Raw genomic sequence first — 18,856 nt, 5'->3', positions numbered from 1 at the left:
CTAGTTGGATGACAGTATAAATGTGCTACTTTAGGTTATTCTTCCAGCCTGTATTTCTGAGATCAGGGGAGGAATGCAGCTTTTCTTCTGACCTCAAGGTCATTTGGCCTCAGGAGCTTGTGCACTAGCTCCTCTTCCCTCCCCCTTCCTGCTCAGATAACCTTGAGTCCATCTGCAACCCCTTCTGATCTCTGCAGGGAAAGTCAGCCCCATTATCCAGTGGGATGAAAGCCGAATGCTCCACGCCTCTGTGAGCAAGCCAGTTCGGATTGCCTACATGCTGGTCGTTCACGGGCGAGCCATCCGTCAGCTGAAGCGCTTCATCAAGGCTGTATATCACCAGCAACATTTCTTCTACATCCATGTGGATAAGGTAAAGCAGGTGGCCTCCTGGCCTGTGCTAATACAGCTCGGCACTAAGAGGAGAGAGGGAGACGGGAGGAATGGGAGGAATCAAGAGTCCACAGGTCTCCTTGCTAGGTCACCTGGAGCAGTTGTGTCTTTCCCTTTGCACAACACCCCCTGCTGTACAGCCCAGAGAATGCCACCCCTTCCCCTGAGTTCTCTCCGGGCACTGTGAAAGACTCTCTGTCCTCCTTCCCTTGTCTTATATCTGGATTTACTGATAGGGAGATGTGTCACTCCTGCCTTCATTGAAGCCTGTTGCAAAAAAAGGGGGGGTATTTATGTATGCCACTACTGCGGCCTCTGTGAAGTCCCAACTAAAGAAGAATGGCAACTTAAGCTGACGGAATATGCGCAGCTTGCAGACGTAACATATAGAATAAGAGAACAAGAAGAACATACGTTTAGAGAAGATTGGGAAATGTTCATTGAATATATTGGGGGGGAGATTGTGTACACTTGAAAACGTGGGCAGCATTGAGATAAATTCAACAGTGTAAATAAGTTTTGATGGATGTAATAATGGAATTCTAAATGGTTTAGTTTATGTAAAATATGCAGGGATTTATTATACGCAAAATGAACCATGGAAAGAGAGGAAGGGAAGTCATTGATATTTTAAGGATGTTTAAATGAGTATTCTAAATTGTAAAACAGAATATATATATATATATATATATATATATATATATATATATATGGCCCGTTGCAAGATCCCTTCCCTTAGGTCCCCTGACACAAACAAAGGGAAATATTAGAGGTGTGTATAATCATGAAGGCCAGAAATCTTGCAAATGAAAGCAGACACCATCGCATTTCTTCCAAAGTCTCCTCCCCCTGGGACTCAAACTTGGTTCTGTCCCCCTTCAGCGCTCCACCTACCTGCACCGTGAAGTGGTGGAGTTGGCCCAGCACTATCCCAACATCCGGGTCACCCCTTGGCGCATGGTCACTATCTGGGGTGGCGCCAGCTTGCTGAAGATGTACCTGCGCAGCATGAAGGACCTGCTGGAGATGGCAGACTGGGCCTGGGACTACTTCATCAACTTGAGCGCCACGGACTACCCTACTAGGTTAGTTGTGAGGAGAGCGGAGGGGAAGCAGAGCAGGGAATTAGCCGCAAGGTCAGTCGAGGCTTTGACTACTCACACACCATGGCTTAGAGTTGGAGGCTCCTCACATAGGAGGAGCCTTCTATAGCCTCACCTGAGCAGTAGGGAGCTGGAGGTCCTCTTTTCTCCTCCACCCCATCTGGTGGGAGAGAGTTTGCAGGTTGGAAAATGGGAGAGAAGGCAAGCAGGATGGCCCACCTTGCGGGAGGCAAGCGCAAGGCAAATACTGTACCCTTTGAATAAATCGGGGAGACTGAGCAAAGGAGACCCAGTAACGGGAATAGAGTAGGGTTTGGCTAGGATGCAGGGCAATTAACCCAGATTTTCAGATCTTGGCTGCTTCTGAAGGTTTCTGAAACAGAATCACTTCTCTGAGTGCTGGAGGCGTGAATTGTTGTGTTTGTGCAGAACAACTGTTGACTTTCAATGAGACACTGAGAAGAGTGGAACTGCCATACTATGCAGGGCCAGGAATATAGGGAGCTGCCTTGTACTGACTATTGGTCCATTTAGTTCAAGTATTATCTGCGTCTACTGGCAAGGGCTCTCCAGGATTTCAGGTGGGATCTCTACCTGCCTTACCTGGATATTCCAGGGATTGAACCTGAGACCTTCTGGTCCAGGGTCCATCAACTGCAGCGACTTGCCTGTCTGAAAACAGTCTGTACCAGATGTTTAAGGGGGAATATACATGGTGCAAAAAATAAAATAAAAAATGGTGTAGCATCCCTTGCTGTCATTTTTATGCCAAGCGTTTGTTACTTGGCACATCTGGGTCTCTTGGGTTCGAGGCAGCAGCCCTTGCAAACTTGCCATGATCAACTTCTACAACAAACTTGCGGGAAAGTGATCCCCTTTACAACTCTCTTTATGATGGGGGAGAGGGAGAGTCCACTAGTCTTTTAACAATTCTGAATGTTATTTCCCCTATACTTGGTTTAGGCAATGGCTGACCACAAATAATAACTCGGTTTTTTACTTTTGCATTGGGCCATGTTGGAGTTTCTGCACTTCAAAGAATACTTTGAGAGCTTAAAAGCTGCCACTTTTTAAAAATCAATTATCAAAGAGCCTGACAAGACTCAAACTGCCTTTATCCTTTACTCTTAATCATTGCACCACTGAAGTGTGTGGGCTTCACCAGTTAGTTCTTTCCTCTTTTGCACAGGCAGATTCATATTACTAGACAAAGGCTTTCCAAAATACACTGGATGGCTTCATCACTAAAACATAAGCATTGCATTCTCTGTTCCTGCAGAAGCTGCGTCGTATTTCCTGCCCTGCTGTTCTCTTTTGAAAATTCATGTACATCATAGAATTATAGAGTTGAAAGGGATCCCAAGGGGGGTGGGATGAGTGCAGGGCTTTCTCCACGAGGGAAACTTGGAAAAAGCAGGGATTCCGATAATGTGGGGAGAAGCTGAACCTATGCTGTTGCGTGCAGGCTCTCTTCAGACCTTCAGATGGATACAGATAGGTTGGGGCAGCGCTTGTCTCCATGATTTCCCCTCCCCACTTCATCATACCGTAATTGACTTACCTGAAAATCCCTCCACTGAACCCCCGCTTTGTTTGTTTTAATTCCTCCTTTGAATTGCTGCCACCTGCAGGACCAACGAGGAGCTGGTGACGTTCCTGTCGAAACACCGAGACAAGAATTTCCTGAAGTCTCATGGCCGAGATAATGCCAGGTAATTACCTCGATGGAGAGACAGCATGGGGAGGAGGAGGTTAAAAATGAACCATGAGCAGGGTAGAGGTGGTGGTGAGAATGAGGGTTTGCCCAAAGGTCTGATAAAGTTAAAGGAATCTATATTGGGCCTTCTGCTGGAACAAAAACAGTGTGTTCACCATGTTCCCGATCGCTGTCCTCCCACTGCTCCTATCACAACTCTAGTTGCAACCTAAAACAATGGAAATCCATTGCAGTGCAAAGGTTGTAGATGAGATGTTTCTGCTGCAAGTGAATGATCTGAAAACTACTCTGCTGTCAGTTTCATTTGCTGCTGCCTGACTGCTGCCTAAGAGGCTCCTCCTATAACTTGAAGGGAAAGTGTTGGCAGAATCATGGTAGCTGTGGAAGCCTCTTTTCAGAACTGGAGTGACTGTCCTGCAACTTTCCAGCTGTTGAACTCCAGCTCCCATCAGCCCCAGACAGCATTATTATTATTGTTATTCGTTTAATTTCTATAAAGTCATACCTTGGGTTACAGCTGCTTCAGGTTGCGTCTTTTCAGGTTGTGCTCCGCGCCGAAACCGGAAGTACCGGAACGGGTTAAATCACACTTTGTGCATGCTCAGAAGCACCAAATTGCGACGTGCGCAGACGCGGGTTGTGAACTCTGCGGGTTACTAGCGTGCCTCCCGCACGTATCACGTTCGCAACCCGAGCGTCCACTGTACTGCTATATATTTTTTAAAGAAAATGCCTCAAAGTGGCTTGCAACACATTAAAACAGTAAATAAAACAATCCAGAAAAAACATTGCTGAAGAAAGTCAAATACAGTCGTTCCTCGGAAGTTGAACAGAATCCATTCCGGAAGTCCGTTCGACTTCCAAAACGTTCAGAAACCAAAGCGTGTTTTCGGATTGGCTACATGAAGCTCCTGCAGCCAACTGGAAGCTGTGGAAGCCCCATCGGACGTTCGGCTTCCAAAAATAGTTTGCAAACCGGAACACTCACTTCCGGGTTTGCGGCATTCGGGTGCCAAAATGTTCAAGAACTAAGCTGTTCGAAAACCAAGGTACGACTGTATAAAGTATACATTCCAAGCAATGTATATTAACAGGAAACTAAATTACTGTCGTAAAAGATTTCAAAATAAAACATTGCAAAGAGTGTCAACTACAGAATGCACATTTAATGCAGCAAAGTAACCCAAAAATATTACCTTAAACATTTCAAAAGAAAACACTACTAAAAGAAGTCAAATAATAAAATGTGCATTTAAAACAGCATAATTGAGAATGGAATAAAATATAAGCACAGGACATATCTGCTGCACTTGCTGCCAATCCTGCCAATGATGGTTCATGGTGGATGGCAGCTGTGGAAGCTCAGGCTCGATGGCTTGCATTTGCACTAAGAGGTAGCCCAGAGCTTGAGCAACGGTCAAGGGAGGCTGGAGTTGTAGTCCCAGTAACCAGATTCTCCACCAATGAACTAGTACAGTGGTTTTCAACCAATGTGCCGTGGCACCCTGGGGTGCCTTGAAAGGTGGTCAGGGGTGCCACAGGCAACCCCGGCTTCTGTCCCTCATTCATTCTGTCCCTTTCTCTGATGCCCTCTCACGTCTCTGCCTCCCAAAGGCTAGCATAGCTGTTTGTTGCAGCAGCCCTGGCTACAAGCTCTCCAAGCGAATGGTGACCAGATGTCAAAGAGAAAAACAACTACCAGATTTTTAGAGGGCATCTGAAGGCAGCCCTGTTTAGGGAAGCTTTTAATGTTTAATAAATTATTGTATTTTAATATTTCTGTTGGAAGCCACCCAGAGTGGCTGGGGAAACCCAGCCAGATGGGCGGGATATAAATAAATTATTATTATTATTATTACTATTATTATTACTATTATTATTATTATATTTATTTATTATGGTGCCTCTGGGGCTGGCCATGGGGTGCTTCCCAGACCCCTGTGGGCAGTGTGAGGAGGCACCTCTCTTTGGGGCAGGGGGGGCAGCTCAGAGACCAGGGGCGGCTGCCCAGAGGACTCCCAAGGAGAGGGGAGAAGAGAAGAACACTCCACAAGGGAGGGTGTTCGAAAAAGGGTGAGGGCTGCTGGTTCTGCAGGCAAGGGGTTACGTAACTGGGCTCCTGAGCCCCACAGGGGTCAAGGGAGCTGTGAATCCCAAAACCTCTGATATAGTAGATGACCAGAGCCAGGCTGATGTCTCTCCAGAAACTCAAAGTGGCTGCTAACTTGGTGAAAAGCAATGCTAGTGATGAATTAAGCAAAGCAAATGTAATTATGCAGAATGTTTGGAGTTTCCTGGCTGTGCAACCCAGAGTTAAGAATATAGCATTCTCTAGAACCCTTCTTGCTCTGATCTTAATGCAGAAAACTCCACGTTGCTTTCTAGTGAATCTGAGGCATTCATCCCTGCACAGGTTCATCAAGAAGCAAGGCCTAGACAGACTTTTCCACGAATGCGACTCTCACATGTGGCGGCTGGGCGAACGGCAGATCCCAGAGGGCATCGTGGTGGACGGTGGCTCGGATTGGTTTGCCCTCACTCGAAGCTTTGTGGAATACGTGGTCTATACCAGTGACCGGCTGGTCTCCCAGCTACGGCAGTTCTACACCTACACACTTCTCCCAGCAGAGGTGCGTTGGCTGGCATCTCCGATTGTGTTCCTCCCCAGTTAGTTTGGTGTTGGGGTTGCCATGTTGCTCACTGTGGTTCTTCTTCCTCCTTCCTTCCCTCCTTTCTCTCTCTCTGTTTACAGTCCTTCTTCCACACTGTCCTGGAGAACAGCCATGCCTGTGAGACCCTTGTAGACAACAACCTCCGGGTGACAAACTGGAACCGCAAGCTGGGCTGCAAATGCCAGTATAAACACATAGTGGACTGGTGCGGCTGCTCCCCGAATGACTTCAAGCCACAGGACTTCCTGAGGCTACAGGTGCCCCAAGCGTTCCCCTTCTCTCTTCCTCCCTCTCTCTCTTTCTCTCTCCCATGGTTAGGTTTCACTCCTGCTCTCGAGTTGATTTGTCTCCCCTATTCCTCTTCTGCAGTAATCAAGGTTAACTCAGCTTCTCTCCCATCCATGGGCTTCCTTGTACTGGTAGCTCTGAATTAGTACAGTGGTACCTCTACTTACGAATGAAGCTCCGTCCGCCATCTTGGATGCAGTTTAGATAGGATTTTTTCTACTTACGAATTTTTAGATAGGGTTGCTTCGACTTACGAATTTTTTCTCCCAATGCATTCCTATGGGATAATACTTACATTTTTTTTCAACTTACGAATGTGCGTTCGGAACGCATTAAATTCGTAAGTAGAGGTACCACTGTACTTCTAAAGTGGTGCTACTTCCTGGCACTGTTTTATCAGGTGCTGTAGAGAACACAACTCTCATCTAGAGTGCTTCAATATGACTTTTTAGTTCCTAAAATTCGTTCTGACTCTGCAGATAAAATATAATGGATAAAATTCTACAGGATCTGTTGCTAATGTGTGAAAACAATCCAAGATGCAAGGAACCTAAGGTATGCTCCTCCAGATGATGGAGACCTCAGCCGCTATCCTGACACCCGGGCATCTTCACTTGGTCACCTGGGGTGCGGGTGGCGCTGTAGTCTAAACCACACAGCCTAGGGCTTGCCGATCAGAAGGTCGGTGGTTCGAATCCCTGCAACGGGGTGAGCTCCCGTTGTTCGGGCCCAGCTCCTGCCAACCTAGCAGTTCGAAAGCACGTCAAAGTGCAAGTAGATAAATAGGTACCGCTACAGCGGGAAGGTAAATGGCGTTTCCATGCGCTGTTCTGGCTCGCCAGAAGCAGCTTTGTAATGCTGGCTACATGACCTGGAAGCTGGACGCCGGCTCCCTCGGCCTATAGAGCGAGATGAGCGCCGCAACCCCAGAGTCGGTTACGACTGGACCTAATAGTCAGGGGTCCCTTTACCTTTACCTAATTTTGAATGCTGTACACAAGCCCCACCCCTTTTTGCCTCTGGCCCTGCCTACCATTGGAATGCAGTCTCTGGAGCCAAGACTGACAATGAGTGGTGAAGGGAGCATCTAATTGCGATGGGAAGGTGAAACTTTGGGTGGCTTGGGGCTAAATTGTGGAGGGTTGCTGCAAGCACAGGGAGCGGCATGGCAGATGGGCATTTAGAGAGAGAGGGGGTGGGGAAGGAGTGACAGAAAGTGAGCTTGAGGGGAATGAAGGGCATGTGTGGGCAAGGTGGAGAGCTTTCATGCTGAGGACTTGAACCTTGTAATTGGCATGAAGTATGAGAGGAAGCTAGTGCAGGGGCACAAAGAGAAGGGTGGCACAGAATTTAAATGAGAGAGTGGATTACACAAGTTTAGAGGCCTTGACCAGCATCCAACATCAGAGGCAGAATTAATCTCTGATGACCTTACCGTAACATGATGCTCCTGTTGAGTGTCTCAAAAACTGACCCTGCAAGTTTGGCTCCCTTCTAATGGGTCTCTTCAGAGCCTACAAGAGAAACGGATACAGCAACAACTTGAATAAGCAAAGTGAAAGGTGAGGTCGTGGGGTTAACAATGGCTTCAGAGTTGTGCCTCCTGGCTAAAAATGTTATTTTTGAAGTCAGTTTCTATAGCTGTTTTACAAGGACTGCTTTCTAGTAGGACCCTGGCACCTGTGGTCTTTGCGGTTAGCAGGTTCAAGCGGGTTAGGACCTCGTGAGTGCACCTTACCTAAATCTCTGAAGGCTCAGATCCAGATGCAGTCTTGGGTTGTGCAGCGACAGCGGCACGTTGAGAACTGACTCCCCACCCCCTCTTTAAAAGGACTTCTTCCACTCTTAAGCATTTTGCCCAATCACCCCCTCTTAAAAAAAGAAGACTGGATTCTACAACCAGGCAGGGTTCCTAGAAACCCAAATCGTAACAGCGATGGGGTACAGATATATGCATTTTGAATTCATCACCACCTTTCACACGGAATCTGTGTGTGGGTCAAGTAAAGGAGATTTATTCAGTTAGATTTCCTCCGCCTCTCTCCCTCTCCCTCTCTCTCTCTCCCTCTCTCCCCCCAATGTCCTCTCCTGGTAGTCTTATTTCTAGCATGTTTCTTTTCTGCGTGTTGCAGATCTGAGCCTGAATCATGTTGTAAAACACACACCCTCCTCCTCCCAACGTCTGTGTGTCTTTTCAGCAAATCTCCAGACCCACCTTCTTTGCCAGGAAGTTCGAATCCACTATCAACCAGGAGGTGCTGGAGATCTTGGACTCTCATCTCTACGGTAACTACCCACCTAACACACCAGCCCTCAAGGCCTATTGGGAGAGTGTCTATGACCGTGTGGATGGGCTGAGTGGGCTCAGCGACGTCACCCTGACTGTGTACACCTCCTTCTCCAGGCTGGGGCTGCGGAAAGTGACATCTGCGGAGGCACAGAAAGAGGAGAAGCTTTGCAGGTAATTCGGGTCGATCGACTGATGCTAATAGTAGGGAGTTACATTCTGTGGCGAGTTAGGGGAGCTTTTGTCTGCAGATTCCTGGGCCACCTTCTTCTTGACTTCACTTGACTCTTCTCCCACAGCAGCGTGTGGCACTCTGTACCTTTGGAGATGGGCTAAACATCAACGGCAGTATGCCTCTGAAGGCCAGTTGTTGGGAATTGCAAGTGGCTAGAGCCACTGTGACTACAGGTTGCTGGACTAGATAGCAGGAGCAAGCGGGAAACCCGAAGGTTCAAGCCCTGGTATCTCCTTTCAAAAGGTGTTCAGGGTAGTACAGTATTGTCAGTTTGCATTTCTTAGTACAGAACGTATTGATCTGATGTGCAGAGATATTTCCTATTCTGCTTAATTCAAGAGGGTTCTGGAAGCTTCTCTGTGTGAAAGAAGCAAGCAGAAGGGTCCTGGTGTTTGGGTTATACCTTCTGAGAAGCTGAGTACAGCTGGCTTAAACTGGTTCTCTTATCTCTTCTGCCAAAGTCATGCTGACTATAATAGGAGGCCAGAAGGAGCCTGACTTCCACCCTTCTTCTCTTTCTATCTCTTTTCCTTCTGTTGTGGTGTTCTGTGTGCTTAGTGTTAAGGTTTAGACTTGTTATAAGTTACTGTAAGTTTAATTTAAGTCTGCTGCAACTGGATTTCTTCTGGACAGTGCCAATCCTGAATGTATTGGCTCATTTGCCTTCAGTAGCAGTAAAGCGCTGCTGGATGAAATATAATTGTCTCTGGTCTATTTTTATGGGAATCCTGCAACGTGTTTTAAGTTTTACTCTGCTAACTATACATTGAAATCTACTCTGGATCAATATTGAGTAGAATTCCGTGACAAGTATGACTGGAGAAGGGCAATGAAAATAGACGGTACTGAGTTAGACAGATCATATGTTTGATATGGCAGTGGGTGTCCATGGAAAGAAGAGGCACAAGGGGCCAGGTAAGGTCTCATCAGCTGACGTCCTGCAGGAAAATGGAATCAGGCTGATAGATCTCCTGGATTAAAAGGTCTAGGACTAGAGCCTGTGTCTTCCAACTCTGAAAAGTTACTATGACTGTTTTGAGAGCCAGGGGAGCAGACTGGTTAAGAAACAGAACTACAGATTGGGAAGTGTGTACCAAATGGGGAAGCAGTGTGGTCCAAATTAGGCCTGCAGGCTTGGAGGTCCGCCACTTTACCTCGAAATGCAAATGTTAACTTGCTCTCCTTTGCTTTCTCTCTCTAGGTTTGAGCCACAGGGCTTCCCGTCCAGTGTGCACCTGTACTTCTACGATGACCATTTCCAGGGCTACTTGGTGACTCAGGAAGTACAAAACCCTGCGACGCAGCAGGTGGAGTCTCTGGAAATGTGGGTGATGCCCCGAGGGACTCTCAAGCTAGCAGGCCGCAGCAGGCAGACCAACCGTCTGCAGAACCTTGAGGTAGGATTCATGCTTCCTGCTTCCTGTTGGTGGTCCTTCCTGGCTCAAAACTGTCAACTTGAAGATTGGGAGATACAAAAAAGGAAGTTAGTTTCTGTCTCGGGAACATTCCAGCCTTAAAAAAGAAGGGTAGGCCGAGACCATGGGTGAGTTGATTCTGCTGAGTAAGCACTGTAGCCTCAGGGTTTGCAGCTGCTTCAGGTCTTTCATTACAGGGGAAGTCCTTTCTTCGAAACGTAGCAGCCTTGTCCGGTAATTTCCCAACAGTCAACTTCCATTGGATGCCCCTGAGTTCTAGCATTATGAGAGAGGGAGGAAAAACTTTCCTCTGTCTGCTTTCTCTACACCCTGTATAATTTTATACACCTTTAATATATACAGAGGTTCAATTGCAGCAGTCGAACTTCTAAAAAGACATAGATAGGAAAGGCGGCTTAATCTAATCAACACAAGAGGTGACAATAAGATGGGTTGCCCCTCCCATCCTCCAGGTCCCTCCCTCATCTTCCTTCCTCACAGGAAGCAACAGTCAAGTCTCGCTAATTTCTTCTGTGAGTGTCTTTCTGTTGCAGTTGTGCCAATGGATAAAAGTGGCATGCAGGAAATGCTTTGAAAAAATTAATGTTCTACACCCACACCCACACACCTTTTCTTAAAACAACAACAACAACAACAACAACAGACAGACAGACACAAATATTGTAAGCTTTCCTCAAAGGGAAGTTCTTGCACCCCTTTGATTGTTTTGGTTGCTCATTTTTGGAAAATATTCCAGTGTCTTTTGGTCTGTTGTAAACTTCTACTAAACTTCTTATTACAACCATTGTTGGCCCAAGCCCTCGCTTTGGGGCAGGTTCTAAGTGTTATATCTGGCTGTTGGAGAGTCTACCATAGCATGATGAAAAACAAGTTTATTAATTATCCCATAGTGTGTGTGTGTTCTTTCCCATTCTGAGTGTTCCCCTCCTTCCCGCCTGCAGGTAGGTACCGAGTGGGACCCAAAAGAGAGGATCTTCCGCAATTTTGGCGGCTTGATTGGACCTTTTGACGAGCCGGTGGCCATGCAGAAATGGGCCCGGGGTCCCAACCTCACAGCCACCGTCGTTTGGATTGACCCCACCTATGTCATTGCCACCTCCTACGACATTGCGGTGGACGCAGAGGCAGAATTCACGCAGTACAAGCCGCCCCTCAACCGGCCTCTTCGCCCAGGTGTGTGGACCATCCAACTCCTCCAGTTCTGGGAGCCCCTGGGTGAGAGCCAGTTCCTGGTTGTCCCACAGACCTTCAACCGCAAGCAGCCTCTCAGGAAAGGTGAGGGGGGGGGAGCTAAGGGGGAGGGATGGAACTGTTGCTTTGCAGTTCCCAAACGAAGCATACACTCAACAGGGAGCTCCAGATCGTGCTAGCTTTGTGCTGAGTGTCCCTGTGTGATACTCCTGTTTCTAAATCCACGCTTGTCTCATTCACGCATTGCATTTGTGGCGGTGCACAAAAAAACATAATATGCAAGTAGGCCGTCAGAAGTCGGTTTTGACTTCACAGTCCTTTTCTTCGGGCCCACCTGCAGTTGCGCTCTCCGTGCCCTGTTGAGATGGTTCTCAAGCAGATTTCTCACATTTATACTTGTATTTTTAAATCTCTGCGGCACGGGGTAATGTGCAGTGCACAAACCTGAACCTGGTCAAAGGGTTCTGCAGTGCAGTCCTAAAGCACATTTATTTGAAAGTCCTTTGAGGAAACTTACTCCCAAGTAAGCATGCAGGGGATTGCAGCCCTAGAATTTCAGTGAAGGGGTGACACATGACAGTGGCAAGAACAGCCAGGGGTACCTCCCACCACCCAAAAGTCATGGCGTGTGGTACCCCTGAGCGTGCACAGAGTTTAGTTTTAGGGGAACGTTAGTAGAGCCTGTGCTGGCTGCCTCCATTTCCTGTAGGATGGACAGCTTGGCCCCCTAAAACCCAATGAACTGAGGTGGTGGCCCAGACATGAGGTATACAGTGTAAAGAAAATTAGAATATCGTCAAAAAGTGCATTTATTTTGGTAATGCAACTTAAAAGGTGAAACCAACATATGAGATAGATGCATGACATGCAAAGCAAGATATGTCAAGCCTTTATTTGTTGTAATTGTAATTATTTGTCGTTAGGCAGATCAATTATAAATGGAGCGTAATTAATGAAATGTAATAGCGATGTTTATTTTTGTTTATTTTTGTATTATTGTGGAATTTCCAAAAGAAAGCATTTGCAAAAATTAAAAGAAAAATAAAAAATAATAAGTTGCATTACTGAAATAAATGCACTTTCCGACGATAGTATAATTTTCCAAGTTTCACCTGTATTTTAACAGCTTATGTACACTCTGGCTCCTCTCTCGTCCTTTTATTTTTGCTGCATGCACCTCAGTGGAATTACTTGCACAGCCTGAGCCTACCCATGCTGCATGCTTCTTTTTGAGTGAGCTTGCACAAGGTTTTATTGAAAAGTGTGTATGTGGAACAAAGGGAGAAGGAAGTCAGGGCCTTCTTTTGTATTTTAGGCAAGCAACTCAGCGCCCCGGGATTTCAGGAAATCAACTCCTGTTATCTACCACAATTGCTGACTAGGGGGTGGGGGAGGGAGTAAACAATTTGGGGGAAAGGAAGAGGCCATCATGCTGAGGTGAGTAGCAAAAACGTGGGAGGCTGGTGGAAGGGTAGAGTAGCAGGCACTGGAAGAAGGGAATTGTTGAAGCAAAAGGAGGGGAGAACCCGTGGATCCCTTTGAGCTCCTTGTCAAGAGGGGAAAGGAAGGCCCTTGAGTCAGGAGAGTGAGCAGTTAGATTGTGTGCAAGTGGCAGTGGCTCTAGAGGCATGGAAACATCCACACAAAACTTGGCTCAGCTGGAGGTGAGCCCTTCCTTCTCTCTCCACCAGCAGAGGGGGACTAGACAGGCAAGCTGGTTCTCTCACCACCTGACTGCTGGTGTGAGGTACCAGGCAAAGTGTAGGGCAGCTGCCGCCCAAGACACAGTGTGGCCCTGCCCACGGTGGTAGGCAGATGACCTGCTGTTTCCGCAACAAGTAGGCAGGCCAGCTTCCCGCAAGAAGTGATGGCGCTGCACCACTTCTGTCTACAGCTCCAAGGCAGCTTTGGTTGCTTCTGCCTCGTCACCGGCTTTGCCACCAGCCTTGCTGCTTTACCGTTCTTCCTGACTCCTTCCTGGCCAATTAGAAGATAGAAAGAAGGTGAAGCAGTTCAGTGGAGGCAAATGAGGGAGGGGCAATGCAACTTAATGCTGGTTTTCTTTCCTTGCTTTTCCTGGCCTTGGTGGCCTGCCCCACCCAGAGACAGGCTATATCATGCCAAGGGGTCAGAAGACAAGCCCCTCAGTGCCATAATCCAGTTCGGTTAGGGAGAAAGCAGTCAGCAGTCTGCCAGCTAAGGCAAGCAGCACAGTTTGCTTTTCCTCATTAAGGAGCCGGCAAGAGCAGTAACCGAACATTAGTGATGGCTTGTGCTGTGGTTCACTGGGTGGCTGCCAAGTTGTGGGGAGAGGCCTCCCCAACTTTACCTTTCATTTCCAGGAGGTAGCCAGGGGCGGCAGGCTCCCCACAGAGAGCACCATGCAGGTACCTAGCTGCTAAATGGGTGGCCCTTCTAGTTGCCGATGGCATGAGGGCTAAGCATCCGTTTTGCACCTGTGAGCAATGACCACCTCCCTCTGGCTGCTCCCACCTAAGGTCACGCTGTGAGCACCTGCAGCACTGCCTAGCTACCTGCCTCACTGCCCACCAGTATTGAGGATGTGGAATGGATCTGAAATATGGCAGGCTCCCTTTTTTATTGACTTTCTGCTGGCTTCTGAAGAGGCTCCAGTTTAGCATTACCTTGATCTCTTGATCCAAGACTCCTGTTTTTAAGCACTGTGCTGTTTCAACGGGATCGTCCTATTGTTGTGTTTTAATTTTGAGTGTTTGTAGTTTATTAACCGTGCAATTGTTTTTAAACTAGGAAACTGCTCAGAAACCTATTTGGGCGTTAGCACTGTATGTAAATCAATGCAGTAATAGTAATCAATAAGACCAGGTGGTATCCAGGGCTATTCCTAGTTTTGGGGGAGGGGATCAACTGAAGTTAATGGATGTGACTAACTTGGTTCATTAGTTTCAGTGTGCATCTACTCCTGAGTAGGACCAGCACTGGATTCCCCAAAAAATAAATTAAAAAAATGATAATAAATTAATGTATTTTTATGAGCCTAGAGCAGGTATGGGGAACCTTTGGCCCTTCAGATGTTGCTTGACTAAAAGTCCCATCATCGTTGGCCGTTGGTCATGCTGGTTCCCCACACCTGGCCTAGAGAAAAGGTTAGCCAAAGCCGCCTTCGTTGGAGGGGTTTGCAGCGCACTTGGGCCTGCGTGCGCCCCCAGCTAACTGCCTTTCCCTCTTGTGTTCCATCCCAGATGATGGCAAGTGGCTTCACGCTGGTCCTCCTCGAAATGAATACATGGAGCAGAATTTCCAGGGCCTGGCTGGGATCTTGAGCCTCCCCCGCTTGGACGAAACAGGAAGAGCCTCCCACCGGCACACACAACTCATTGGCAAGGGTCTCGAGAACTGGACGGACAGCAGCATCGGCAGCTTCTGGTCGGTGGCTGCCCTCTGCGTGGCGAGCCCCTCCAGCTGCTCCACCCTGGAGCTCTGTAGCAAAACCTCCTGGAGCTCGCTCTCCCCGGACCCCAAGTCAGAACTGGGAGCCATCAAGCCCGACGGGCGGCTGAGGTAGCAGGGGCCGCCGGCAGCACATTGCTGGGATCAAGGAAGCATCCCCTCGTGGCAGGGTGTGGGGTTGGGCACACAGGCCCCCTCCTCTCCGCAGGGCAAACGCTTGAGACTTCATCATCCTGTGAAAATGTACCATCCTCACGTGAACAGGATCTTCTCCAGCAGAGCAGGAAACTCTTATTAGCTGTCGGCAGCGCAAAGGTGGTGTGAAGGCCCACCTGTTCTCAGGATTGGCTGGAGAGACGATGAAGCGGATAGGGGAGGGGCTACATGTATTTACATTGGAAGCTCTCTCTAGTCTGGCAGGTGAGCTCTCAGCTTCCTGGCTGCAGCGCACCTGAGCCGGTGTGCCCTCCTCATCTATGGGTGATGCTCTGCAAGTTCAGGACTCTTTGTTCCCAAATGGTTGCTGGCAGAGGATTCTGGGAAATGGCCAGATGGGGGTAGATGGGGGAATGCAGGGAACCAGGCCATCACTTTAACCGGGTCTGTGTCCTCTGAGCAGCTGTGCCTGGCTTGGCAGACCTGTTTCTCATCTCCCAAACCCATCCTTTTAGTTCTTATTTTTTTACAAATGTGTTATGTATATATGAGACGAAAGTGCAATAGCGACGACGGTCATCCTGCCCCTCTGCCTCTAGAGGTGGGGTGGGGAGCATTTCAGTGTTCCCATTGTCTCCTCCTTACACTGTAACATGATTTTGTCCTCCTTGCTGATTCTGGTAGGGGTGGGGAGAGGGTGAAACACTTGCTTCCCTCCTAGCAGTGCTGGGAGCTTAGATCTTGCTGCTGACGTTGGAGAGAGCTTCTCTCTTTTTATTATTTTTATTTTGCAGCTCAGAGCTGCCTACCCTCCTGGTTGGAAGCAAGGAAGGGATTTGGCCCCTCTGGCAGCTGTGCCAAGGCTCCCCCTTAATGGAGCTGCCCACTGTGCCAAACCTCCACCACCTGCCAGTACCCCTTGTACAGTGCCTCATTCTCAAGCCTCGCCATCTACCTTCCCTATTCCCCTTCTCCCTTTGGCTTGAAATCTGGCTATGTTTTGTGTCTTGGTGGCACATTGCAGAGCTAGCTAAATGGCCCTACCTGTCCCATCCAACGGGCCTTATTAAGCCAGGTTGTCTTGACGTCTGATGCAAGGCAGGAAAACCCTTCATTTGTTTTCCGAATGAATTTTCTTGTCTCTGGATATTTAGTACCACTGCCAGAATGGATAGCCAACTCTGAGCTACTTCCTCCCCACAGTGTGTCAACTGTTTAATGTGGATTCCCCCCCCTTCATTTTTTTTTAACATTGTCAAATCGGGCAGCATCGTTTGTGACCTTACACACACACACACACACACACACACAACCTACACCTACTTTGAATGGATAATTTAGCCCTCTGAAGCTGTATACTGCCCAGCCAAAAGCAGTGTTCCCATGAACAGGGAGTGATCTTAATTCTGTACTGAATGTTGTCCGATGTCCAATCTTATTTCTTATCCTGATCTGATCTTTCGACAGTATCCCAGTTCCTGAGTAAACCACCCCCAGTTGAACTGGGGACACCAGTGTCTGGGACCCCTTAATGGTTGCTGTTGAAATAGAAGTGTTAAGACAAAATAGTCTGTTTTAGGGAGTATCTCTCTCTCACACACACACACACCGTCTCTCTCTTCTGTTTTGTTTTAAGTGTGCCATATCAGAAAGAACACACAGACGACTTGACATGATGAGGAGCTGTTGATGCTGCCTCTGGAAAACCTCTTTAGGAGGTGGTCGAAACAGACTTGAGGTTCAGAGTTTTGATATAGTCTCAGTAAGATGTTTGGAAAGTTCTGATCTCAGGGGTTATTTGGTCTGAGCCTTTCAAGGCAGTTAGTTCCCTGCATTTCTTCAAAACGTTCTGCTTCTTTCTTTTTTTAATCTTTGTTTGGAAGTGCAGATCACAAATGACCTCTGTTGTTGGGTTGTTTTTTGTTTTTTAAAAAAAGTTCTTTGATTTCAAGAGCTGTGCTGGTGCTAAAAAGAATCTTTGAAAATGGAAGATTTTGTGAGTGGGGTTTGCCAGACCCATAGCGCACTGATTCTTCTTTGGCCTGAGCTCCTAGTAGGGCTCGTTGCCCACCCCTACCCCCAGGGCACAACCCTCTCTGTTTCCAGCGATACAGTGTGATGCAGAGGAGGTCGTACCTTTGTCTGGAAAAGGGACTCAAAAAGCGTGTTGTGCATTCTGAGCCAAGGGGGCGAACTAGGCAGGGCTTGAATTGAAACTTGTTCCAAAGAATGAGTGCTGAAAGTTTTGTGTTGGAAGCATTATGTTAAAAGTTGTCTTAAATATGCAACACAAATATATCTATATCTCTACGGTGTGAAGAGTGTGAATTCTTGCAGCTGGCTGCCTTTTGTTTCGTTTCAAACTGGACGGATTGATTAATAGAATTTATACCCCCATCACTCATCACAAGTGATCTTGGAGCCAGGCACTTCTCCAGGTGCATTTGAGAAACGTAACATTGGTTCCTTGGGTGGCCTGATGTGTACCAAAAGAATCTGCTGGCACCAGACTGAGATGTTTGGAGAAGAGAGGCCACTGGCCAAAGTCAGCTGCCATAGTGCTTCAGCATCTTGCATCAGCTGGTGGTGCAGGAAACCCAGTGGCTGCCTCCAGCTTGATCCCTTTGAACTCCAGGCAAACACTGGGGCTGAGAATTGAGTTGGGGGGATGCAGTCTGTGCAAGATTTCCTCCCCTTTCTCCTGCTGCCTATGACCTCTCCCTAGCTGGAGTATTTGACTGCTCTTGTTGCCAATTCTTCACACAGGGCTTTATATGCCCAATATCATATTGACAACCATAAATAAACAAATTCTAGCCCTAACGTTCATATGAGGGGAGAAAGTGCATGCAAGAGATTTGCAAATTGTATTCATAACCACATCACTAATTCTGTGGGGTCTTTGGTGCGCTACATCATCACGGCGTTGCCAGGTACTGTACAAGTGAATGAATTAATCTTTGCAAAGCGTTCAGAGGCCCCTTTGCACAAAAATTGGTGTAGCACTGTCAGGCGTGATTAACCTTGCCATATTTCCCTTTATTACCAACCTGTGCACTGCTGCACTCCGGGGTGCGAAGTGAGGCTGCCTACGCTTGGATATTATAATCATCTTTTAATGAGTCTAATGAGAGCTGATCGAGTAAATGTGGCACTTTGCCAAGCCATTCAGCAAAGAGATTTTGCAACAGCACCAAGGAGACTACTTTTTATTGGTAAATAGGGGGACGGGGTGGGGAGTGTTAAACAAAACCAGCTTCTTGCTTTGGGGCCATATTTTTCTAGCTGCTGTGCATGCAAAAATACACAGCTCTTGGGTTCTTTAGCTAGCTGCCGCACAAGCTCTGGCTATATAACCACATTGGTTTCATTCTTTGGGGCTAATGTAGCAACAATCCTCTCAACCAGGGTTGGTCAGCTGATGTTTGCGGTGAGCAAAAGACCCACAGCTTGATTTTTGATGGGCTATCGCCACTTGATGCCATTTTGGTTCTTAACGTGCTCTGCAAGGCTCTCACTGCAAGGAAAGACAATGCCTTGTCCTTCAAATGGAAGCTGACAAGATTGGCATCTGTATCTTAGTTAAACATGAGTGAGGGGACAGCATCCTTCACTCTGTCTGAGGGCGGCAGGCTAGATTAAGTGGCACAGGGCAGTTCTGTCATCGAGCATCTGCTGCCTGAGATAACTCCCTTACCCTGCCTAATAGAGCCGGCCCTGAACCCCTTACACACACACACAAGCTGTGACCTCTGATATCTGCCAAGTGCCAAGAAGTCAGAATCTAAGATACCTTCTTTGCAAATGCTAGCATCCTTCAGTGTTCGAGGATGAGCACTCTAAAATCTGTAGAAGACAATGGTTTGTATCACAGGAGAATTGATGGTATTGCGTATGATTATCAGCAATAGGATTCATTGAACTTCATAAAGGTGTAGTCTACTTCTGA

General features: G+C 47.5%; 1 protein-coding gene across 3 annotated transcripts in view; it reads left to right on the top strand.

The window, feature by feature from the left end:
• The window catches only part of XYLT2 (xylosyltransferase 2), a 35,453-nt gene extending 18,236 nt beyond the window's left edge, over positions 1-17,217 (top strand). For 2 of the 3 annotated variants that reach the window (XM_035104388.3, XM_035104387.3), the window contains exons 3-11: positions 198-373; positions 1,276-1,478; positions 3,128-3,208; positions 5,627-5,843; positions 5,966-6,142; positions 8,372-8,634; positions 9,897-10,092; positions 11,073-11,406; positions 14,544-17,217. In XM_035104388.3, coding sequence (XP_034960279.2) covers positions 198-373; positions 1,276-1,478; positions 3,128-3,208; positions 5,627-5,843; positions 5,966-6,142; positions 8,372-8,634; positions 9,897-10,092; positions 11,073-11,406; positions 14,544-14,866 — 1,970 coding nt within the window. In that variant the 3' untranslated portion in view covers positions 14,867-17,217. The remainder of the gene's footprint in view (positions 1-197; positions 374-1,275; positions 1,479-3,127; positions 3,209-5,626; positions 5,844-5,965; positions 6,143-8,371; positions 8,635-9,896; positions 10,093-11,072; positions 11,407-14,543) is intronic. The other variant, XM_035104389.3, reaches the window with a different exon arrangement.
• Positions 17,218-18,856: the final 1,639 nt, after the last annotated feature.

Source organism: Zootoca vivipara, chromosome 2 (assembly GCF_965207765.1).
Source record: "Zootoca vivipara chromosome 2, rZooViv2.hap1.1, whole genome shotgun sequence".
Classification (NCBI taxonomy): Eukaryota; Metazoa; Chordata; class Lepidosauria; order Squamata; family Lacertidae; genus Zootoca; species Zootoca vivipara.
Note: the sequence above shows the minus strand (reverse complement) of the source record. Positions and strands in the feature narration are given on the sequence as shown.